This window comes from Penicillium longicatenatum (genome assembly GCF_028827895.1).
Source record: "Penicillium longicatenatum strain IBT 33135 chromosome Unknown contig_6_segment0_segment0, whole genome shotgun sequence".
NCBI lineage: Eukaryota > Fungi > Ascomycota > Eurotiomycetes > Eurotiales > Aspergillaceae > Penicillium > Penicillium longicatenatum.
The window spans coordinates 4,142,298-4,165,779 of NW_026643123.1; the positions used below are offsets into that span (position 1 = coordinate 4,142,298).

At 48.0% G+C, this 23,482-nt stretch overlaps 9 protein-coding genes across 9 annotated transcripts; 5 read left to right on the forward strand and 4 right to left on the reverse strand.

Annotated features, from left to right (window-relative positions):
- Window positions 1–265: 265 nt before the first annotated feature.
- Window positions 266–1,713, reverse strand: N7484_009743 (pepsin-like aspartic protease; the record flags this gene model as incomplete). The annotated part of the gene is made up of 3 exons (XM_057120130.1): window positions 266–396; window positions 452–1,209; window positions 1,283–1,713. 3 exons carry the CDS (start codon window positions 1,711–1,713, stop codon window positions 266–268), a joined length of 1,320 nt encoding a protein of 439 aa, XP_056969685.1.
- A 2,070-nt stretch (window positions 1,714–3,783) lies between these two features.
- Window positions 3,784–5,327, forward strand: N7484_009744 (DUF1593 domain-containing protein; the record flags this gene model as incomplete). Its single annotated transcript, XM_057120131.1, has 2 exons — window positions 3,784–4,152; window positions 4,203–5,327. The coding sequence occupies 2 exons, from the start codon at window positions 3,784–3,786 to the stop codon at window positions 5,325–5,327; spliced, it is 1,494 nt and encodes a 497-aa protein (XP_056969686.1).
- A 181-nt stretch (window positions 5,328–5,508) lies between these two features.
- On the reverse strand, window positions 5,509–6,602 carry nbp35 (Fe-S cluster-binding ATPase; the record flags this gene model as incomplete). Its single annotated transcript, XM_057120132.1, has 2 exons — window positions 5,509–6,455; window positions 6,518–6,602. The coding sequence occupies 2 exons, from the start codon at window positions 6,600–6,602 to the stop codon at window positions 5,509–5,511; spliced, it is 1,032 nt and encodes a 343-aa protein (XP_056969687.1).
- Window positions 6,603–8,088: 1,486 nt separating this feature from the next.
- Window positions 8,089–11,339, forward strand: N7484_009746 (phosphatidylethanolamine N-methyltransferase; the record flags this gene model as incomplete). The annotated part of the gene is made up of 4 exons (XM_057120133.1): window positions 8,089–8,263; window positions 8,424–11,058; window positions 11,115–11,205; window positions 11,256–11,339. 4 exons carry the CDS (start codon window positions 8,089–8,091, stop codon window positions 11,337–11,339), a joined length of 2,985 nt encoding a protein of 994 aa, XP_056969688.1.
- Window positions 11,340–12,924: 1,585 nt separating this feature from the next.
- Window positions 12,925–13,924, forward strand: N7484_009747 (3' exoribonuclease family protein; the record flags this gene model as incomplete). The annotated part of the gene is made up of 2 exons (XM_057120134.1): window positions 12,925–13,057; window positions 13,116–13,924. The coding sequence occupies 2 exons, from the start codon at window positions 12,925–12,927 to the stop codon at window positions 13,922–13,924; spliced, it is 942 nt and encodes a 313-aa protein (XP_056969689.1).
- A 575-nt stretch (window positions 13,925–14,499) lies between these two features.
- Window positions 14,500–14,852, forward strand: N7484_009748 (uncharacterized protein; the record flags this gene model as incomplete). The annotated part of the gene is made up of 2 exons (XM_057120135.1): window positions 14,500–14,622; window positions 14,676–14,852. 2 exons carry the CDS (start codon window positions 14,500–14,502, stop codon window positions 14,850–14,852), a joined length of 300 nt encoding a protein of 99 aa, XP_056969690.1.
- Window positions 14,853–15,247: 395 nt separating this feature from the next.
- On the reverse strand, window positions 15,248–15,667 carry N7484_009749 (uncharacterized protein; the record flags this gene model as incomplete). The annotated part of the gene is made up of 2 exons (XM_057120136.1): window positions 15,248–15,502; window positions 15,596–15,667. 2 exons carry the CDS (start codon window positions 15,665–15,667, stop codon window positions 15,248–15,250), a joined length of 327 nt encoding a protein of 108 aa, XP_056969691.1.
- A 471-nt stretch (window positions 15,668–16,138) lies between these two features.
- On the reverse strand, window positions 16,139–16,575 carry N7484_009750 (uncharacterized protein; the record flags this gene model as incomplete). The annotated part of the gene is made up of 2 exons (XM_057120137.1): window positions 16,139–16,333; window positions 16,396–16,575. The coding sequence occupies 2 exons, from the start codon at window positions 16,573–16,575 to the stop codon at window positions 16,139–16,141; spliced, it is 375 nt and encodes a 124-aa protein (XP_056969692.1).
- A 3,807-nt stretch (window positions 16,576–20,382) lies between these two features.
- Window positions 20,383–22,557, forward strand: N7484_009751 (uncharacterized protein; the record flags this gene model as incomplete). The annotated part of the gene is made up of 1 exon (XM_057120138.1): window positions 20,383–22,557. One exon carries the CDS (start codon window positions 20,383–20,385, stop codon window positions 22,555–22,557), a length of 2,175 nt encoding a protein of 724 aa, XP_056969693.1.
- Window positions 22,558–23,482: the final 925 nt, after the last annotated feature.

Genomic DNA, 23,482 nt, shown 5'->3' on the forward strand with positions numbered 1-23,482 from the left:
AATAGACAAACCAATACACCCTTTCCAAATTTATAAACGAACATTGCACAGGATGCATAATTGCTTGTTATCAATTCTGACGTATTTTTGATTCTTAGATCATTGGCTTTTAGCAGCTTGTAGACAATCTAATCCTGGAGCGAATCCTTATCTAGATCTAAAGCATTGTCTATAAACAGTGAACAATTGTTGTATAAATATGGAATTACCCACGAAATAACGAGTATTCTATATCGGTCTCAGTCCTTCACATCTATGACTATTCTCATGAAGAAGGGTATGCGATTCCCAATGACGGGCCACGCTGATCAAAAACCACATAAAACGCCTTTAGGAAGATGTCACCAAAGATCTGAAAGTCCGACCCTGCACTGGACTGTACACCACCATAGCAGACTACTGTAGCGGTTAGTAAATTTACACCCAAGACTTGGACAAAATAGAAACTCACTAGTTTTACCCGTGGTCGTATTAGTTCCCACCTGTTCATAGCCTAAGGCCGATCCAGGTATGGTGGCGTTCATATCATGCCCAATTCCAATGGTCAAATCGGGCAAATCCGTATCACAAGGATAAACATAGCCACCAACACTATTCAAATATCCAGAGCCATTGACTGCCGAATAAAAAAGTGAGACGATATCTGGAGTAACCAGCATCAATGTGGTGCCAGTATCACATATAGCAGTGCTGTTACTTCCGACCGTGGTGCTTCCATTAGAGTTCACGCCATATCCTGTCGTGTTGAACTGCCAGAATCCGTTTGAAGAGTCGACGCTGATGTTTCTCATCTTGCCTGTATATAGACTGTGGTCGATGGTGCCAAATTCGTATAAGCCGCCTTCACTGCGCAGGAGAGAGGTGAAGACCGGTAGTTCGAGGTCTGGGGCAATATTGTCGAAAAAGGTCTTTTGGGGCCCTGGATCGAAGCTGTTGATAGAGGAAAAGCTGAGTCCGACCATGCCGTTGGAATACGTGTCCGAAATGAATGAACTGGATACTTTGGTTGGGAGACCGAAGACTTGATTCTTAACTTCTGCGCCACCGATGCTGACTGTGTCTTTGGCTAGAGAGCCAGATGCGTATGATAAGTCTCCGTATGCAATCTTGAATTCACCAGTCACATTTTTGTAGGTGCTGGATTCTGAGGCATTGTAGAGGGTGTGACCCTCTGTCATAGAGGATGGGAGTTCGGTATTCATCACCCACCTTAAACAATGGCACAGTACGCATTAGTGTCATTTCTCAAATAACGGCGTAGAGATGGATAAGAATGACTTACATATCTGCTGATCCAGTATCGAAGTCCATGGTGATATTCTGGCCCCCGATGAGGACGGGCGATACATACTCCGAACCTCCCTTCACTGACGTCGCACTAACAGTTCCCTCCTCAGCCGTATCTGCAGTGGTGCTCGGACTGGCAGGAGAGGCACAATCGCTGATTACCAAGGTGCTCTTACTGCTCGCAGTGAAGAATGGCTCGAAATCGTGCTGATCTCCGCCTTCCATGGGATAAGCTGTAATACCGAATTTGTTGTATGCTTTACTTAAAGCACCGGGTGAATTGCGGACATAGTCGTTATGCTTGATTCTTTCAACCCGGAACGATCTCTTCTTGTGACCAGCCGCAGTAGATCGATGTTGAAATGGGGCAGCGAGAACATTGTAGCCCAATGAAGTAAAAAGTACAAGAGAAAAAAGGAGATTCATGCTGTCCAGTTTACCCGATACTAGCGTGATGAAGCAAGACTTGACAGAATAATCGGCGCTGTATACCTCCAGGGCTTCTATAATGGCAAGTTGTTTCACTTGATTGGTCTGAAACGAGTGAGATCAATGCAACAATGCAACGAGAAAGAGACAAGGCACAGCCTGGACTCGTAGGTACCTGTACCAGCAGGCAAAGAAATGACAAAAGAGATCGAAAAGTGAAAGAAAGGCTCAACCAGAGCAAACTAAAGAGTGAGAAAGCTCTAACTATGAACCAGAAAAAGCATCCGAAAATCCCGGGGCATAACAGCAGATCTATAACGGCCACGAAGAAACTATGAAACGCACAAGACAAAACCCAGCCGCCATGGACCACAGCGCACAAAGAAAACAAAAAGGAAAAAAAAAAAAAAAAAAAAATTACAATTGTACGTCGCCCAGACCACATCACTGTTTCCAATGCTCAAGCCATCTTCTTCCGTCGGCCCTATCAGAGTCGTCGCCACAGAGCAATGACCTGGCCAGACTCGGCATATGTTATGGTTGAGCTGTCACAGTGGGCCACTAGCGGTGAGCTTCCTGAATAGGGTAGGCATTCACTCCTGACAGGTCATTTGTCTCTAACTTGGCCACGTATTATGTCGGTGGAGCGCCCTCTAGCGCGTCAGTTTGGGCGTGTATGGGGCTTTATATATGGTTGGGTCTGTTGTGGGACTTTGAAACGCTGCTTGCGCGTGTTTGGGCAGGTGCCCGGGCCAATCACCGTGTCGGCGAGCCCCGAGCCTCCGGTACCCGGACCTTCCAGATGCCCCCTTGAAACAAGATCGAGTTGTGGAAACTTTAATCTGTTTTCTTTGATTTTGTGTCATAAATCCGAAGTCCGACTTCTTAAGGGGTTTGTGGTCAATGGGTGCGATGATGAGGGAATAGAGTGTGGCCGTGATCGACATTGCATCTTTATGTTGACACCAATTCTGTCTGTATAGTATGTGAGAGGTAATATTGTCCACACATTATTTCCATCTCTATTATTGAGTTCAACAAAGAACTGGACTCGCAGGCCCATGCGTATAAGACTGGCCAACGCCCGCTCAAGACTTGGCGCCATGAGTTCTAAAATAGTCAACAGGAAGGAGTGAAAACAGATAGAATAATACCAAGACTTTTAAATTATGACATACCCGAGGAAAGGGGTCCTTATGTGCCAAGGCTCACGGGTGTCCATATTTCTCTAACAGGGTCAACTCCACGGCACTTTTGCCAGCTGATGCCCAGTGCACGCTGAAAGCTGGAAATCCTTGCGAACCTAGAAAAACCCTGCAATCACCGTTTATTAAGTTCAGCGGACGAATGCTACTTCAGGCTACTGTAATCTGTCATCTGGCACCTGGAATATCCACAAAGGCGTGCCAATGTTTATGATATGTACCTACTGCGGGAGCCGGGTACGAATCGAGAAACACTGCCGCTTTTTGTGAAAATTCCCCTATAGTAAATTGACATATTCTAAGCAGTCCCACTGGAAAACGTTTCGGGTGTTTTTGATTTCTCTCTCACAAAACTCCAATTCTCGGACAGAACTGTGTAGGAAAACATGCATGGTGAACTTCAATCTGCTATGCGGTAATATCCATGATCTTGGAAATTGTGAACAAAGAAGCTATGTTCAATTATGCAGTCGTGCACAAGAACTTGAGAATATACTGTAGGATTCTCTGGGTATATTGGGCCAAACTCCGCGAAACCAAATACTACATCGAGGAATATATGCCCTTGTCAACCAAATCAAGTAACTCCAACCATAGGTAGGATCGACAAATAAGTGCTAAAAGTTGCTCTTTGTGGTGCAGCAACTGAATGCAGGATTTCGATCCCTCTTCGGTTAAACCCCGCAGAACTTCTCCGCAGATTCACATCACGATGGGCTTCTTCAGCTTCAATGTGGGGAAATGACGCACTTTCCAAGTAATCCCAGCAGGGTCCAACAGTCATCTCAAGATTCAAGGATGGGTTTAAATTTTTGATTACGCTGGCTTTTAATCCGAGTTTTGTATTTCAAATCTATACATCATGCCATCCATAATTCCACTCACGGTGCTGTGGATACTGGCCATCCAGGTCCTCGGCAAGGCAGTGAATAGGTCTGCCCTCCTACAAATTCCCAATAAACCGCGAGTCTTCATTTTATCAGACATCTCCAATGAGCCCGATGACCAGGAATCATTGACTAGATATCTGCTATATTCCAATCAATTCAAGACAGAGGGTATTTGTGCTGTGACCTCGACTTGGCTTCAAGATGAAGTTCACCCAGAAGCTATGCTGGCTGTTATTGATGCTTATGGAAATGTAACGCATAATCTTAATCAACATGCTCCCCTTGATGCACCCTATCCATCTGGTGCGCACATGCGCAGTCTGGTACGGAAAGGTGCCGCTGTGAGTCAATACTTCCTTCACCAACGGTCCATATCTAACAATTCTATAAGACATACGGCATGAAAGCAGTTGGCAAGGATATCCCCCTCAGCGACGGAGGCAAGCTCCTCTACAACCGCCTCCAAGATAAAACCGATGAACCACTCTGGGTCCTCGCCTGGGGCGGCACAAACGTCCTAGCCCAAGTCCTCTACGAAATCCACAACGAATTCTCCGCGACAGACGCAAAATCCATAAGATCCAAACTCCGTGTCTACGCAGTCTCCGACCAAGACGACACAGGCGCCTGGATCCGCCAACAATACCCGGACATCTTCTACATCTCTTCTACGCACGGCTGGAACCAATACGGTCTAGCCGCATGGACCGGTATATCAGGAGACAAATACTATGACAAAGGCGGACCCGACTTCTCAAAAGTAACGCACGACTGGCTTCGCGACAATATCCAGATCGGATCGTACGGCAAGACGGCGTACCCGAATTATGAGTATATCATGGAAGGCGATACTCCCACCTTCTTGTATCTCATTCAGAATGGTCTTGGTGTTCGCGAGCATCCGGACTATGGGTCTTGGGGTGGGCGGTATATGAAAGTCACGCCGTCGACTGTGCTGGATTTCAATCATTATGCTGATGCGGCTGATCGCGTTGTTGGAGCTAATAATAAGACGTTTGTCTCTAACCAGGCGACTATCTGGAGATGGAGGAATGCTTTTCAGAATGATTTTGCGGCGAGGATGCAGTGGTCTTTACCGGTAAATGTTAGTAGGGCAAATCACCAACCGGTTATCTCGATTAATGGGAGTGTGGGTCTTGAGCCTTTGAGGATTAGGGCTGAGGTTGGGTCGATTGTGAATTTGGATGCGGCGGCGACAATGGATCCGGATGGAGATGTGTTGGCCTTTCGGTGGTTTCAATATAAGGAGCCTGGATCGGATGATTGGAATGTTGCGGGTCAGGTTCCTGAGCTGAATTTCACGGTGTCACACGGAGGTAGGAGGGCGCAGGTGCAGATCCCTGATGAGAAGTTGAGCTGTGATGGAGAGGGTTTCAATCCGTCTGGATGTTGGTTGCTTCATTTTATTCTAGAGGTGACAGATGATGGTTATCATCCATTGACGAGCTACAGGCGGGTGTTATTGCAGACAACTAATGCTACTATGTCGGCTTGAGAATGCATGTCTATGTCAGCCAGATAATACGAATGAATGCATCATTGAAGAAAAGTGCTTGTATGCTCGTAGGGTCGTTTAATCCATGGTATCAAATCAAAGTTCTATATCCAAACGCCACAGATGGTATCCATCCATCAACACCAGATGCACGCTAGAATGAAAGCAATCAACCTCCGCCTCAACCCACTATATCCTCTGGAAGGACATCATCCGGGTTCTCCCCAACAGCTTCGCCAACGGCACGAACAACCCGCTTGATAGCCTTAGATGCAGGACTATCAGGGAAGTTTTCCACGAAACTCTCGCCATAGTCACACGCCATACCGACACGAGGGTCCAGAGGCACAGCGCCCAAAAATGGAATACCCATCTTCTTTGCTAATCGGCGTCCTCCACCCGTCGTGGCGCGGAAAATCTGCGACTCGTGCGTACAGCTGGGACACACAAACCCAGACATATTCTCAACTAGACCCAGGATGCGAATTCCTGCTTTGCGACAAAAGTCAATTTCTTTGCGCACGTCCAGCAAAGAGACCTCTTGTGGGGTAGTCACGACGACTGCACCATCGACTCCGGATTCTTTCAGCAGGGAGTTGACCGACAGATGTTCGTCCGAGGTTCCAGGAGGGGTATCAACGATAAGATAGTCCAGCTCGCCCCAGTCCACATCCTTAAGGAACTGCTTAATTAGACCATTCTTCTTGGGCCCGCGCCAGATAACCGCATCATCGCGGTTGGGCAGCATGAACTGCACACTCATGGCGCCTAGGTTATCTGTCACCCAAACCGGGCTCCAGCCTGCGTTGCTGACGTGGATCGTCTCCGCCTCCACGCCCATCATCTTGGGGATCGACGGCCCACAGATATCGGTATCCATGATTCCCACGGTAGACTCTGGGTTTGCGGCGAAGGCGTGGGATAAGAGGGTTGAAAAGGTAGATTTACCTACTCCGCCTTTACCGGAGAGGACAAGGATCTTGTGTCGGATCTGAGAGAGTCGCTCGGTGATGATTGCGATATCGGGGTCAGGGCCTTTGGGTGCGGAGGCACAAATTTGTTGGTTGGGACAGCCAGCACAGGCATCACCCTGGCCGGCTTTCTCGGATTCAGGACCAGGGCAGTGTTCTGCAAAAATTGACATTAGTATTCTGTATCTGAGGCGAGTTCCCCGCAGAGGGTCAACGTACCTGGCTCTGGGGCTACCAGATTGGGAGCCGGCTTGGCTGGCGCAAAGGACGCCTCATCGTTCGGCTCCTCCACATAGGGTGCCATAACGGAATGTAATTCAGGGTAGTTTGAAAACGTGAACTGTTAAGAATTCAAGAGAGAAATTCCATTGACCAACAAGTGGCGGAGATGCTTGATAAGCGTGCTGACTAACCACTCCCCCACGATTGGTGGTTGCGGTGTCGGAGTCGCATAATAAAAGCATGGTTCTAAGGTTGACGGGCTTGATCTATACGTTGTAAGACAATGTTCAAATATTCAAATGATGTTTTTGATTATAGTTGAAAGCATAATGTCGAGGAAATATGTAGAAATCCAATTTAAGGAGGGGTGAGCCTATGCATCCTTTCCCTCCTTGTCTTCATACGTATGGTGGACCCTGCTCCCACATTACTTTGCCTACATGTAACATTAATGCATAGGTGTCCACCAAGTCCATCGATATACATCATGTAGAAACCTTGGAAGCGACCTGCAGCGTCCATTCTTTGCCTTGTTTAGCCTGAGGCAGCTTTGACTCGGCACTAACAAACATCCCTGCTGAGGTGTGAAGGTTATCCAATCAATCACCCAGGTGCAGGTACCAGTCCTTCCTTGTCGTGTCAGAACCTTAGAACCAGGCCAAATCTTGATTTTGGACTCTAAATGATCCCGTGTGGGACAGTCCGACGCATTTTACACGAGGGGTCAGAGCTGCATGGATCACATACCCGGCATCATATCACTGGTTGATGTGAAGAAACTCTCCGATTCGAATTTAGCCCAGGAATATTCATTATCAATCTTGGTGGTAACTCGACCGTGTCAAATGTTGAAGAACGCGAATTTTATTGACATCAATCTTTAGATGATGTCAACCCTCCACTCACCGGCGTCTCCACTCTAGAACCCCATGGTTTATTCTCCCTATGCCTATAATCATGCCACAAGAATCCTACTACATACTACGTAGGTTCTCCGTTGCATGCAAGCTGCAGTGGAGTGATGCACAGTCGTTGATATCCGCACTAGCCGCTTCCCTTATCCCCCGCTTTGCCCAACGTGTAACCTATGGCCCGTGGAGATGAGGTCTGGAAGAGCCGGGGGACTTGAAGGGTGTCCTTTCCCTAGAAAAATGATAGGCTGGAATACGTAGCCACAGTAGGTTGGGTGGGAAAAGGGGATCGCTTCCGGTTCTTTCCTCTTCTGCTTCGTTCGAGGGGGCCCGCAGACACTAATTCTCGTGAAGTAATTCACCTATGGGAGACGCGCTGGCAGTCGAGGCTCGTGGGTTCCACTATGGGTTAGTCTCTCACATAAATACGTCCCACACACCCTGGAATCCACTTTAATAATTCAGACCCTTAAGTATCAGGGATTATATCACAGATCTGGAGGGAAAATCTAACAGAATCTTTAGAGAAAACACGCTTGGAGTTGCTAATATCATACAAATACTGCAAACAGATCACGTTGGGAGGGTCCACTGTCACATGCTGAGGTCACCTTCCAGAAACTCGTTTCCCAACAGATTCCTTTAACCAACTTCAACATGGATCAGGGCCGTTCAACAGGTGCCCTGCAGCCAGATGGGCTGAGAGAGAGAAATGTATCGCGCCTTGATTCAACTGGAGGTCGCGATGCTTTAGCTTCTCATGCTGAACTGGAGATCAAGGATGCGGATGGCAAGGACAAGAAGACCTTTGGCCGCACCCCAGATGGAACTGGTATGATCCCCTGTGTATCTTGAATGTTTTGGCTCCTTGATGCGACAAGTTTTGCACTATTGCTTTTGGAATTGCCTCAATAACTCCCCTCGCGATGATGCCCTTGCCTCGCCCCCCATGTGGAGCTTCCCCGCTAACCCGGCCGATCGCATTTTGACAGTATTCACCGTGCCCCAAACCCATGATATGGTCTCACAGCTTCTTTCTCCGTCCGAACCGAAGAATCTGTCTGATGTGGTGGTTCTCGCTCTGCTTGCAGGCCACATTTGGTTGCTCTGGGCTCTACCGGCCGGTGCCAAAATCCCGGTCTTCGCTGTTGTGTACCTGTTCTGGCGCGCGGGTTACAATGCGGGGATTGGATGGCTTCTGCACAACCAGTCGCATCACAAGACTATGATTCGATGGGCGGAGAAGACAAAGATTTTTGTCAATCCGGCTACTGGTGACAACCCGCATCCCATGCTGTACAATTGGATCAAGCGGGAAATGGAGACCAAGATCCCTCACGACTATTCTTTCGAAACAGCACCTATTGAATACAACACCTGGCTTGTCTTCCGCCGCCTAGTGGATGTGATCCTGATGTGTGACTTCACTTCCTACTGTCTATTTGCGATAGCTTGCGGTCACCGTCCCATCGGCGAGAGCGTGATTATGACTGCCCTTCGGTGGGTGGCAGGCATTGTGCTCGTGCTATTCAACCTCTGGGTCAAACTAGATGCCCATCGAGTAGTCAAGGATTATGCCTGGTACTGGGGTGATTTCTTTTACCTCATTGACCAAGAGCTAACCTTCGACGGGGTATTCGAGATGGCTCCGCATCCAATGTACTCGGTCGGATATGCCGGCTACTACGGTATCTCTCTGATGGCCGCGAGCTACAAGGTGTTGTTCATCTCTATTATTGCTCATGCAGCCCAATTCGCTTTTCTGGTCTGGGTTGAAAATCCACACATTGAAAAGACTTATAACCCGCCACCACCTCGCAAGCGTTCGGTCATTGCGGATTCTACGACCAGCCTGCCTACATTCCCAGACTCTCCATCAGCGACAATTCCGACTGCAACAACTCCGCTCGCGACAACTCCGAATGCACCAACACCGTCTGAGGAAATGCCCCCCAATGCGCCTTCATCGTACTCGGCCAAGCCACCACCTTCGGTCCACAACCTGTTAGGCAACTTGGATCTCTTTAGAACCACGGATTCCTCGATAATTCTTGTCCAGGTGCTTGTATTTGCAGTGACGGCTCTGAGCCCCTCGACGCCATGGTACCAATTCTTCTTCGTGGTCAATGCTCTTGTCTGGCGTGTGTGGTATTCTGTAGGCATCGGTCTTCTTCTGAACAACCAATCTAGGGACAAAGCGTGGACGAGGCACTTCCTCAAATTCGGTGAGACGCCACAGGAGGCTTGGAACCAGTGGAAGGGCACATATCACCTCAGTATGATTATGTGCTACGCCAGTTTTATTGCTGCCGTGTGGAAGATGTACACTTTCCCAAGCGACTGGAACTACGGTCTGGTGCTCTTCCGTCACATCCTCGGGGCTGGTTTGATCAGCCTTCAACTCTGGACCTCAATCAGCATTTACGACTCTCTCGGAGAGTTTGGTTGGTTCTTCGGCGATTTCTTCTTTGATGAATCACCCAAGTTAACCTACAACGGTATTTACCGCTTCCTCAACAACCCTGAGCGTGTGCTGGGTCTGGCTGGCGTGTGGGGTGCGGTCCTCATCACAAGCAGTGGAAGTATCACCTTCCTGGCTCTTGTGAGCCACATTTTGAGCCTGGGCTTTATTCAATTCGTCGAACGGCCTCATATGCAGAAGCTTTATGGCCGAAGCTTGCGCCAGGATGGTGGTGTAGTCAAGAACCTGAAGAAATCTCTTCCTCCGTCACTCAAGCAGCTGCATGGTAGTGTGGACAAGATATTTGACGACTCTTTCGAATTCATTGAGGATCTTCTCGACAACGCCCGCCCAAAGCTCGCCGCTGGAGTCAACACATTTGTCAAAGATACCAGCGCCCTCTTCCAAAAATACCCCGCTCGCATCACCATTTCTCGCATTGACGCGGATCTTGCTGGATACGATGTCCGGGACTACTCATTGTCGGTGGAGGGAACGGACGCCAAATCTCCAGACGCTACCGAGCAAGACAAAGGCCGCGAGGGAGCCAATGCGCGCATGCCTCTAGACCGCCGAGGTGATCTCCAGAACTTGACTTTCGAATATGGTGCCCCAATCAAGGTTAAGTGGACGGCGCCGCTTAACCACAGCAAGAAGGACTGGATTGGCCTCTACCGCGTTACGGACAACACTTCCCGAGAGGTTACTCGTGTTTCGTCGCAAGGCCGTTGGATCGCGACCAACGAGGGCTCCTACGATAACCTGACCTGTGAAAAGGGCATCCTCACGAGCGATGTGGTCATCAAGTCTTCCGACCAGGGTCGTGAAGGGCATGAGCTTGCGTCCGGAGAGGTCCTCTTCACGGGCGACAAGCTCTTCTGGACGCAGGGTGCCTTTGAATTGCGCTACCACCACAATGGCGTACACAACGTGATGGCTATTTCTCGACCGTTTGAGATACGCATTCCTCACTATGATGAGGTCGACACCTTTGAAGCGAATGGAATTGTGCAAAGCGCTGTTGAAAAGGCTCTCCTTCCCGTCGTTCGCAACTGCTTCGATCGTGACCCCGAAGTTGCACCCGAGACCGTTGAGGAGCAGTTCGGGGGCCTCGTCGAGCGAGATGGCAAATTTGCCAAACGGGTTGTGTTTGCTGTTCAACAGATGTGTGTATCCCTAGCCCTGGCTTCTAAAGGATTCTTTCTAACCGGCTTTCTCCTAGGTTTGGTGTCGAGTTAGCACCCGAGGTTGTCAAGGCCGATGGCAATGTCTTGAATCTGGCCTGGCGGATATGTAACGCCAAGAAGGTTCTTGTAAGTACTCTGCTCTTTCTGGTGGTAACTTTCACTAACCAATTCGTCAGGCTCCTTACAGCATGTCCCGATCCAATGGCAGGTCGACACCAGTCGATGTCAAGGAGCAAATTTCCCCTAGATCCTCCCCTTAAACATGGTTTCTCCATCGATGGACAAGAGGTCACTATAGACGGCGATGATTCGAGAAAGGACTCCTGTGGTTATGATATGACACTTTTTACCCGAAAACAAAAATACTAAAAGGATTCGGTTTGATTTTTGTTTCGATTGCTGCGAGGTTTCTTTCCTATGGTTGTTTTAGAAGGGGTGGGAGGGATTTATTTGTCCTGTTGGGGACCCGGGTGATTATGGGGACCCGGGCCATTACATGAACTCGGTCACCATGTCTGATCTTCTATCTTGCTACTTCTACGTACATAACTTCCATGTGAATATACATTTACTATGAATTCAAATCTGGCGATTCACCATGTTCATTGATAATTTAGATAAAGCTACTATGAGGCATCAAAATAGAATCTGCAAACGAAACGTCAGCATCAATCGCACAATAAGCACAATGTGATAGTTGCAAAGTTGCAAAATAATCAGTCAAGCCGTCTTAACTCATCCCATCCCCTGCTGGCCCGTCAAGCCGAAACTGCCATCCAAGACGGACGGACAGCCCAGCCCTCAAGTCCAGCACAAGTCAAGCATAGCAAGCCAACACCGACCATTGGCACCAGAAGACGACTTCGCCCATGTCTCCCCGGTGCTCCACAACCTTCCTCCCGATTACAACTGTACCGAAGTACAGTCATAAAAGGTCCAGTATAAGGGAGTCGCAAAGACATGGATCGTGAACTGTATTGTGCCGCTGGACAGCGCGGTTACGTACCCGATGGGCGGTTCTCCAAAGAGATCGTTGAATGGATTGACTAGTTGTCATCATATAAAGTGGTGGGGAGATAAAATTTAGAAAAATCTGTCTTGCTCGTACCTTTGGGATGGGGTCTACAGGATAGACATTATGAGATGGCCTATATGATACTTGAAGATTGTCAGTGTTTGGTTTCATAAAGAATAACAATTCAAAGACAATGTGAATGTGAATGACACGATCAGGAGTTTTGGTAAGTATTTTTATTATCTTCAAAGTTTTTGCAGAAGCAGAACTGAAAAATTGTTTCTCATCATGAAAGTGGGGCAAGAAAAAGAAAAACAAGCTTAGCTTACCAGTTAGCTATACGGCGGCTAGCATGGGCTAGGTCAGTGAACCGAGAAATCCTGTCTGTATCATTGTAAGCTTCAAGCCAACAAGGATGCGATTGATGATAAATCAAGAGGTGGTAATGTCAATCAGATGGTAGTGCATGTTGTTCATGACCCATTTTTTGTCGTCGAACAGATATTTTGGTAGGTTTTCCTCATAAAGACAGGGGGTTGGGCAGGTAGCAGTTGTTGGGGAATATGATCACTCACCATATTAGTTACGAAGACTGAACGCATCCTCCTCAATCCTGCATCAACTCAAGAGAAATCCAGCCACATTTGAAGGATTCTGTTGAGAAAACCCAAGTTGAGGAGTGTGAAGGAAAGAGAAAAGAAAAAAGTTTCGAAGTCGAAGAAAAGCAGAAAACCTGGAGTGGGGCCCCGCGCAAACACTGCAAACACCAAGATTTCCGTTTCTAGGCTCGAAACGCCGCAATATTGGAGCTTCCTCTCATCAAACTTGAAATGAATGACCGTCGAAGAATCAATGGCCCGCCAGGGGGTACCCGGCCAGCGGTCTTCGCATCGCATCTCGAATCAAGCAGTGCGGCCGATCGAGCCCGCCGCGAGCGCCAACCAACCGAGCTCCGGAAAATCTGTATGAGATGTCGAGCTTCCTATCGCAAATGATAAATGCTAACAGATCCCGATTGCAGTCTTAAAGACGGGTCTGATCCCCTCTGCTTCTGGCTCTTCATATCTCGAATTTCAACCCTCTGCCTCTCTTGCCGCCGCACGCTCAGACCCCAAATCTTTGATCCCGCCTTCCTCAGCTTTGAAACTAGCCTGCACAGTCCACGGCCCGAAACCATTGCCTAGATCTGCAGCCTTTTCTCCCAATCTTGTTCTTACTACACATGTCAAGTATGCGCCCTTTGCGGCTCGCAAGAGGAAGGGGCATATCCGTGATGCAAGCGAGCGGGATCTCGGCGTCCATCTGGAAACTGCTTTGCGAGGAGCGATCATTGCAGAGCGCTGGCCCAAATCTGGTATTGATCTGACCATTACTATCCTGGAGGCTGAGGACGATCGGTGGTGGGCGGATGCTCCAGACTCGCACGATGCCTCGTGGGGCATGATGAATGTTCTTGCGGGTTGTATTACTGCGGCATCGGCTGCCATTGCCGATGCTCACATTGACTGCTTGGACCTTGTTGCCGGTGGTGTGGCTGCGCTTGTCTCAGATGACTCTGCCGATTCGTCTACTCCCAGGCTTATGCTTGATACCGATCCGGCCGAACATCGCTCTATCATGTCCGCGTGTGTGGTAGCTTACATGCCTGCCCGTGATGAAATCACTGAGCTTTGGCTCAAGGGAGACAGCTCAAAGGCTGCATTGGAAAATGGAGATGAGAGAACTGCACATGAAGCCTTAATAGACGGTGCTGTTGATGCGGCGAGAGGTGCACACTCTGTCCTTGGTGATGCTCTTCGGGAATCTGTGTTGCAGACAATCCAGTCTTAACAAAATTTTAGGTACAATTAATGAAGCAATGATATCTGAATCCAAATTGCCTGTAATAAACATCACTGCGCTGAAATACAGGCGCTTATTGTACACTGGTCATTCCACACTGGTTTTAGATAACCGCGTCAAACGGTATCTGAGCATTGTACACAGGTAGGTGGCAAGGTTAAAATGAACAAAGCGAAAGCTGCACGAGGGAATTAATTGAGGCCATGATAGTAGTTGGGCTTTTCGCCTTTGTGTAAAACTGTATGGCGTATGGTTAATAACTCTCAGTCTGACTTGCATTGTATTGAACATCTGCATAGTGCAAGTGAGAGGAAAGCAATGCGGTGCAACACGCAGTGGTAAAAGCACGCTAGCAGAAAAGCGCCGCTCATAATACAGTCGCCTTTTTTCGAAGCCCAAACAAATTACTCTCGCTGTAAACTCCCATTCGTATCACAACTCACTCTCCCTCGATTTACTGATAATCGCCGACTATTCACCAACGTATCTTGTATGCCACAGCTTCCCAATCCATTCTGCAACTCCATTGCCTCATTCAGCTGACAACAGGATCATCAGTCAAGATGTCCGACGCGGTCAAGACCGGTAGGGGTGCTAAGAAGGCGAAAGCACGGGGCAGTCCCAGATCTCGCGTGGACAAGGACGTTCAGTTTCTCTATGCGTTCATCAACGTCATGGTCGACAAAGTAACTTCTCAGATCTTCATGTTTGAGACTATCACGCTGATATATTCCACTAGGCTGACTGGACCGCCGTTGCCAATGAGCTTGGTATTTCGAAGAATGCCGCTCGGAAGCGTTGGCTTCGTATCAAAGCGCGCTGTGCCACCACTGCCACCTCCGACAAGAAGTACGAGGATGAGGACGATGATGACGAGATGGAGGATATCGAGGAGGATATCAAGGAGGGCAACTAGGCTACCTTGAATGCCATCATCGCCTGCTTTCGGGGGACTTGAATCCATGATGGCCAGATTCTGTCGTTTTCTTTTCCCAATTTCTATGTATCTAACGGGTTCATAATTTCTGAGAATTTACTGCTTAAATGAACCCTAATGATACCAGAATACCAGGTAGTGCGAGCGAGCGCATATCAAATCAACTTGCTTCTATTCAACCGTACATACCCAATAGCCCCGGCTACAAACGTGTCATGGTGTGAGACTACACAATCAGCGAATAAAGGCGTGTAATCTCTCAATTAAATGGATTTTCAATGCTTCACATGCACATCACAGAAATAGTCAAGGCTCAAATCATGATTTCATAAAACATGAATCCCACCCTCCAGACAATTTTGGAGGCCCACATCTTAGACCGCGTCGTCCTCGCTCTCCTTGGCAGTATTGTCATCCAACTCTGTATCATCATCTGCCTCAGCATTTTCTGCCCGCTTCTCTCCAGCCTTAGGCTTAGGGGTACCAGTGGGTGTCAGGGCAGGGGTGCCATCGACAAAGGCCTTTCCTTCCTTCTTCCGGGCCGCGTAGTAGTTGCGCAAACGGTAATAGCGGTTGTAGGCAGCTTTGTAATTGACACCCATCTTTCCTGCAACGACATCCCACTCAGGCTATGTTATTGGAAGTTAGCATGAAATGAAACAATAAGTCCCAAAGACTGGTGGCAAGGAGCTTTGGAGTTGGTTCTTTCTAAGGACACTTACCATAGGTGAGGTCTCAAAGCAAATCCACAGGAAATCCATATTTTCCTGGGTGAGGACGTCCCTGGGAGGCATTTTGAGCTTGGTTGTTCAGTAAGATATTGCAAATGTCTGTATATCCAGAATCAGTCATGTTGAAAGCTTACATGTTCAATTAAACACACAAAGTTTAAGGGGATTGAAAAATCAAAGATCTAGCCAGCGAAAAGGTAAATGGAGGGGAATGGAGGAGGGAAAAAGCGAGGGAAAGAAGCTCAAAGCGAGCCAACCTTTTTATGTCGATCTATGTGCGCACCAAACAAACCAAACTCCGGAATGAACCTGAGGGACTAATAACTACGAGGCCATCTAGCCAGAAGAAAATGGTATCTTCGGAAAATTCAAGATCACAGAACTTCAGTTCTCTATTTGAGCCACACTCTCCAGACTGACATGAAGCCGACCATCCCGTTCAGTACTGCCAAATTCGTTTCGAATACAGACCCGGAACAACATTCAATAACGAGAGTTAGAGCATATGAGTCTGGAGGCTGGCAGACATGGAATTCAGGCCTCATCAATGACCATTCTCTGGGGTGCCAAGGTCTCTGAGGTCTTCTGGTCCTTAGCGGGCGAATCGACAACTTCCTCCTCTTTCTCCCCCTTCTGGGATTTCAAGATGGCCTGGCGCAGCCTGCAGTATTCAGTACTGACAGAGCCTCGGGACCTGTTGAGTGCCTTGCCAACTACGTCCCATTCAATCTGCGCATAAAGATCGTCAGTATTTCTTCGTGATGGATCTGGCCTATACGCAATGCACCTACTGGCGAGACGTCTGGACGGGCTAGCACACTTTCAAGACAAGTATGAAGAAGCAAAAGCTGCTTGTAGTTGGGCACAAATTTCTTTGGAGGCTTTGGAGCCATCGGGGTTTTGGGGGCCTTTGGAATAGTGCCCTCTGACAGGCCTGCCGCCGACTTGCTGACCTTAGATTGGGCAACCATTTTCGAAGTTCCAAGTTCTTGGCTAGTTAATTTGAACTCGTGGAAACAGGATAAAGAGGCTTTAGAGATGAGGCAGCTTACCAGGTATTGCTGCAAGAGGTTTGCGATATTTCCGAATATTAGAGAGATGCGTATTTAAGCATCGAGTGGTGTGAGAAGAAGCAACCGTCAAAGTACCGGAGCAAGGTTGATTGTATTTATACGGACTACCTCTTGTCCATATAACCTGCTGTAAAAGCCGGTAGAAGCGAGGGCAAGACTACTGATTGCCCAGGTGTATCTTGACTTTGTTTGTTTGCTTTCGATATTTGGAACACAGGGCTATAGAAGGATTCATTCTTTTCCTCCTCCGTGCTGTCGCCCTCTGCACCCTCACATTGAATATCTATCTTCGGCAAAATCAGGAAAATCAAGGGCTATTGGTTCATCTCCGGACTAGCTTCTTTAGACCTCCCACTCATCGGGGGGAGGTCAGTTATCATTGAGACAATATATACGGCTTACAGCATCCAAAGGCATACGCGTCTACAGGGAGTGAAGATCGGGATCGAATTTTTTTCATGTATTTCTTTTCGTGTTTATCTTTCCGTGTTTATCTTTTCGTGTTTATCTTTTTTTTCTTTTTTTTTTTTTTTTCTTCTTTCCTTTTTTTCTTTTTTTTTTTCTCTTTTTTTTTTTTTTTTTTTTTTTGCCTTCCTCGCATTCGTTATGTATGCCTGCAAAGGATTTCTCATAGCCAATAGGAGCTCTAGCTACCACCTGCGTACGACTACAGAGCAGCAAGTGCGCTTCTTGTAGGATCATCATGACAGCCACACTGGGAGCCAGATAAGTAAAAGTCGTATATATTTTATCGGAACCGCTTTATTCATCATGTTATCTTTGATTCCTCTATGATCCCTCTCGGATTCAGCATGCCTTATCATTGAAAATAAAAAGCCGCCAACAAGAAACTTGGAGTGTCACTATAGCGTTGTCGCTCTAGACTTCCTTTATTTTATTATAAGCTGCGGTTGACCCTTCACAATTTCCTTCTCCATACGCCACTCTTCTTCTCACACGCGCTACTCCATTCTTAACCTTGCAAGCTATTCTCAAAGAACAGAAGCTGGTGACAGCAGCAATTGGTATGCTAATTTGATTCCTTGAGTCTCCTTCTTTTTGATTCCGCTAGTCCTAAGTCTTTGACCAGACGTTCACTAAGGGGTGGCCAATCCAAGGTCACCAAGTCGGCGGGCGCGTCAAAGGGCGCAATCAAATGGCCCCCACCCCGTAGAGCTTCTTGTACCCAGATAAGAGGGCCTGTTGCTTATCCACACCTGTATCGAGAGTGTACTGGCCCGTGTAGATGTCTCAGCAGTAGGTGCATCAACATTGACCAAGTCCATGATGAAGTAACACAGAGAACTTTTATGCCTAGATTGACTTCAAAACATCGGCAAACAATCTAAGTGGTTAAGGCCCTGTTGGCAGTTCTTACTCCAAGCTACGCCGGGCTACTTTGTAGTACCAGGAGGAGAAGGGGGGCGGATCCTGTTGTGGATTCACCCACCGAGAACAAGAAGACCGCCAAGGCTGCGGACAAGGATCATCGATGCTTGTCTTACTTGTCTACAGCTGTGGATACCCAGCTGTAATCTAGCATACAAGCTCATTTGCTATTATCTTCGGGAGTGAAGGTTGTGCTGATTTGTACGGTTGGACCCATCCCATGTCATTCAGAGCATGATTTTTCTAGGTAGAAATATTCGATGTACACCTAGCTTCGAGTCGAATACTACCTCGATTACATTATCATCAGCACCAAACTCTTTTCAGCGTAAAAAGGTATGGGCTTTCCATACTAGAGACTCGTAGTTCGAGTGGGTAGGTGCTGTTGCCCAGGTAAGGGTTTATGTTAATCACGTGAGTGCTGGTCCAAGTACAAAGCTCGGAAGCATAGACCATTTCTAGCAGACATGAAACATGTCAAGAGGGGCAGACCACACATCAACCATGGATCCAGTGGGGGTTTTCATGCATGATCACTAGACACAAGTGCAAAGGACCTTGGACATGAGATGCCGACCGTGATAAAGGAACATTCAGGCATTTCTCTTTAGGTATATATGAAGTTGCATTGGTCTCGTGACTTGTTCCTTAAGATCTCACGCATACTTTGCATGGGTAAATCATACTATAGTTGTTGTAAAATATATAAGAAATTAACTTTGCAGATCTACAACGTGCAATCAAGTTGGCAGCGGTGAGCGGAGCATCATATCTATTTCCTATCATAGGTTGTTCGCCGGTATATGCATGTCTCACCTAGGCTTCTTGATGTCAGTGATCAGTGAACGGACCAGCGACATCGGAATCGAAATCGAAATCGGAATCGATCGATCGTATGAGATTTGGTGGAGCTAGGAAGAACTGTATGATCTACTCAGAGTGACTCTTTAATTATAGAAAAACAACATAGGTAACAACATAAAAAAACAAGGGAATTAAACAAGAACTGGGAACCGGGGAATTCGGATCCAAGGTTCCAGAGCGGATCGTGTTTTTTTAGAATTCCAGCTAGTGTTTCGAACCCCTGAGTACATGAACGAGAACCGGATCGCGATGTCTTTGTCTCCCATTCCAAATCATTCCTCTATCTGGATCCAATTTTGGGCTTTTTACGTTTTTCTTTGTTTCTCGTATCCACGAGTGTGAATCCTGAACTCCATCGCGTCCAGTTCCGAGCAATCGGAACAGTCCAGCAAACCAGAATTTGACTCGGTTCGCGGGCTCGTGCCGCTAAGAACGAGGCGGGACCCACTTGTGCTACTTGACGATCACCTCGTCACACCAATCATCGACTGAAGGGAAATTGGAGACTCCATCTCGTGCTCTCCCTTTGTCCGCTTCCTCGGGCATTCCCACTTGGCTTTGTATCCGGCATTTGATGCCGCATTTCAGGAACTTTGATTGGAAAGATCGAGGCTACGCACTGGAGCTGATGCGGCCTGTCTCCGAGGGAAAACACTCCCTGGCAGACAACCTCGCTTCGTGGTTTTGTTGAGCATCCTGCCATACTGTGGATCCTCTTGACTGGGGCGGCAGCTGTGAGCTACAGATGCATTACGGACATTTTCTACGGAGAAAGGTTTTTCTAGCTGCATAAGCTGACCCAGTTGACCCAGCTGTCGTCTCTAAGGTTCTGTTAGCACGTAACTAGGAAAAAATCAACAAGCTGCAGGAACGAGGCAAAGCTTGAGATAGGACACGGGAAAGTTTTGAGTTTGCCTAAGGCGAATTAGAAGAAAACCGTTCGTGTGTCAAAACCGAGGACGCGGCAAATGGAGCACTCTTAATTTCTTAGCGTTCGAACCGTCACGCTGCATCTGGCCCCATCGGTGGGCGACGGATCATGGAGAAGACCGGGTCACAATCTCCCCCTGATCCAGTCTCTCAAAGGGTATTGGATCTGCACGCCTGCTGCTTGACAAGGCAAGTCTCCGCTGCACTACTACGGAGTAAAGAGGTGCTTCGAGTTTTCTTCTTTTCTCCCTTTCCCATCATGCTTGCCTGTGATGGATTTGGAACCGTATGTCGGTCTCGCAACCTTGACAGTGTAATGCTGTCATGAAATTGGCTGGCTGGATTATTTATGACGGCCCTTGGTCTAGTCACTCCACCTATTGTTAGTCTCGGGGTACTATTGTCCCCGACGTCACTTTTTTTTTCTGGGCCCTGTTGTGTGCCCCCAGGCCCTTCCGCCCAGAAACAAAAAAAAAAAAAAAAAACGTTTGCGCATGAGACCACAAGCTGGTCAATTTCAAAATGGTTGCTCTAAAGCTCTTTCAACCAGAACGGAATTCGTCACGGCCATCAACCAGTCCTGGATATGCGCTGAATGAACAGTACTTTGGTGACGTTTCTAGAGAAACTCATCTTGATCCCGGTCACCTATACCCGGCCCCTCCATCACCGGCACTTCCCTCTCCCGTTCAAAAAGTAGGACGGTCTTTAGATGTCTCTCATCATTTTGAGCAGATTGAAAAACAATTCGAAGATCTACACCAGAACCTGGGACCGAGACCACTATCGTCTCAATCTTCTTTGGCGCCCAATGTACCGAATGTACCGGGTGGCCGTCTAGCTCCAAGAGCATCCAATTCTCGACACATCGATTTGATGGATGCTATTGCTTTATCCGAGCGTCATCACCAGGAGTCTAGCCCTCCTTCTATATCGCCGCCCGCCAGTCCATACAATGAAGATGTTGCAGAGCGGAACATGACTAGATTTCTTCGGATCCAATATCGAAGCGGACTGGCAAACTCTCGAATATTATCCGCATTATATCAGGAGGATGTTGCAGACAGGAACATTGCAAAGTATGGAGGCCCAACTCGTTCATTATCAGCATTGAGTTGCCGGTCTTCCCCTCCTGCGCCTGGCAGAGTGCGTAAATTGAGCCCGGATGCACAGAAACGCAATCCGAGGAAACCCAATTGGACATCAGATGGAGACTTGCGCAATCGTTCGTCACCGGACGATGCCTCTTCGAGGGCTTCGGATTCTAGCAATCACCTTCGTCTGCAAAGATCGGCACCAAGTTTGTCTGCCGAGGCAGATGATTCTGAAGATGAAGACGCCGCCCCTCCAGTAATTCCACGCTTGGGTGTTCCGCCCGCCTACAAACAAGGCAAGCGATGGAGCAACACTCCCTTGCCAGACAGCCCGACCTTGCCCCCTCCATTAGGTGGGGGTGATGATGTCGACAGCGACAAGGGCAGTAAGCCAAAGATACCCACACCTGCTCTCCAGCCTCCTTCTCCAACCGCTAGGAGCTCGTCTTTGGGTCTGAGAAGTACCTCCCCGCCTCCTGCGGGGTCAACATCAAGGAAGAATGTTCGAGATCTATCGATCAACACCCAACTGGCTTCAAAGGGCCGGCCGAAAATTGGACATCGCGCCATTCAGCCTCCCACACCCTCCAATAATAATACTAAGCGAGCGCCTAGCATTGCAGAGGTCATGAATAGCCCACTGCCTGTGCAAACACCGACTTCTGCTGCACCCTCGCCTCGTTTCAAGGTCTCGGAGATGATGGATCTGTTTAAACAGGCCTACATGTCAACTCATGCCCTGAGTTCCCACCCAACCTATGAATCTCTACAAGATGCAATTGTTCGTGAAATAAACTCCCACGACGCATTCAAGCGTGTGCCTGTCCCTGCTACTGCTGGGCCACTATTCACACCATCAGATGAGGACTCATTTGCTGGTGCGTACCCAGGATTAAACCGCAGTGCATCGGCTGGTCAATTTTCAAAAATCATGAGGAAAGGCTCCTTCAGGAAACATAAGAGAAATACCGAATCCAGTCGCAGCATCTCTACCAGCGTACCCTCAAAAGGATATGACCGACTTCGCCGCAAGGTCTCCGGCTCTCCTACTCGACGCAGACACACCGATGCCCCAGCCCCATCACCAGGCCTTCTGGCCGATTTCCAAAAATCCAAGGACAAAGTCCCTCAGACTTCATCTGGGGAACAGCTTACATACATGGATGTTCTGGCCCGGGCTAGCAATGACCAACCCGGATCCAAGATTCAAGCCTCCTCCACCCCCAACATCACAGCCACCCGCTCCACAACCCCGGTTTCCACGATATCCAACCCCTTCGGAACAGTCTACTGCATGCAGGCACACTCCACCCCGTCCAAGGACAGCAGAAGCAGCATGTCGATTGAAGACTGCGATGACGACATCATTCATCTCCCCAGTATCGGCGCCCCAACTCCCCGGGTGCAGATTGAAGGCGTGGATGAGAATAATGTCCGCTATGTGATTGACGGTTCTACGGCTACTGGTGCCCAGGGCCTCATGAGCTGGCCACAGCGTCTCCGTCGCATTCAACCGGCCCAGTCTTTCTGTGAAAACAGCTTGTCGCCGCTGTCCCGTGCGAGGATGCAACTTCGTGGTGCTCGCTCTGTCGAGACTTACTAGTGCAGCTGGCTGATTGCCCTGTCACTTCCTTCAGTGAAGAATTTCCTTTCTCTCACGATAATGATTTTGCATGATACCTACCAAAAGCTACTCCCTTCATTCTGTTTCTTTTCTATAGCGATTTTGAAATCCTTGATTTGAAACGTCTGATCTGGAAATCCCAGCTTCGTGTTTATTTTTTGCATATAATGCATACCTCTGTCCATACCCTTCCACCTGGGTTTTCTCCTTATCTCTTGACCCGCTAGCCTTTCCTTGGAATCCTACTATTAACCCCAGTCCATCCTTGCCTTTCCTGTTCTCTCACATCTACCGCCAGCATTCATGGCTCATCACTCGTCTTTTATCTTACTATGCCGAAGGTGCATCGTCTGGGTGGCGTTTCTGTCTCACACTTCGTGTATATTATATCCCAAACTGCTCATACTTGGAAGTCCCCAATAATCCATTCAATTTTTCATTAATGCTATCATTCTATAATATTTCTTTTGCGTTTAATTTCAGTGTGTAGGAGCAATTTACAAGACGATTTTTCTAAAAGTAAAGCAGCGGGACGGTCTCTTGGGACGGTATGTCAAAGGAATAGGCAGCAGGTAAGGGGGAGACCGAGAGGATGTTAAGTATTGATTTTTTTACCCCCGTTCTTTTTTATTCAATTCAAAAAGTTTCCAAGTGAGCAAGTGCCCTAGATAGCGTAGTGGTCAGGGGTGTCCAGTCAGGTGATTCCGAAGCGACGCCAACCTTAACCCTAACCACCTGCGCACCATTAGATGGCAGTGAGTGTCTAGGATTTCCTAGGTCATACTTTGTCGTGAGTGGTCTACGTGAAGTTGTAGGTTATCTCATGCCAACGCGGATATGTGATTATTATCTTTGTGCCTTTTTCGGCACTGTTTAGATTTGACTTTACTGGTTCCTTTCCATA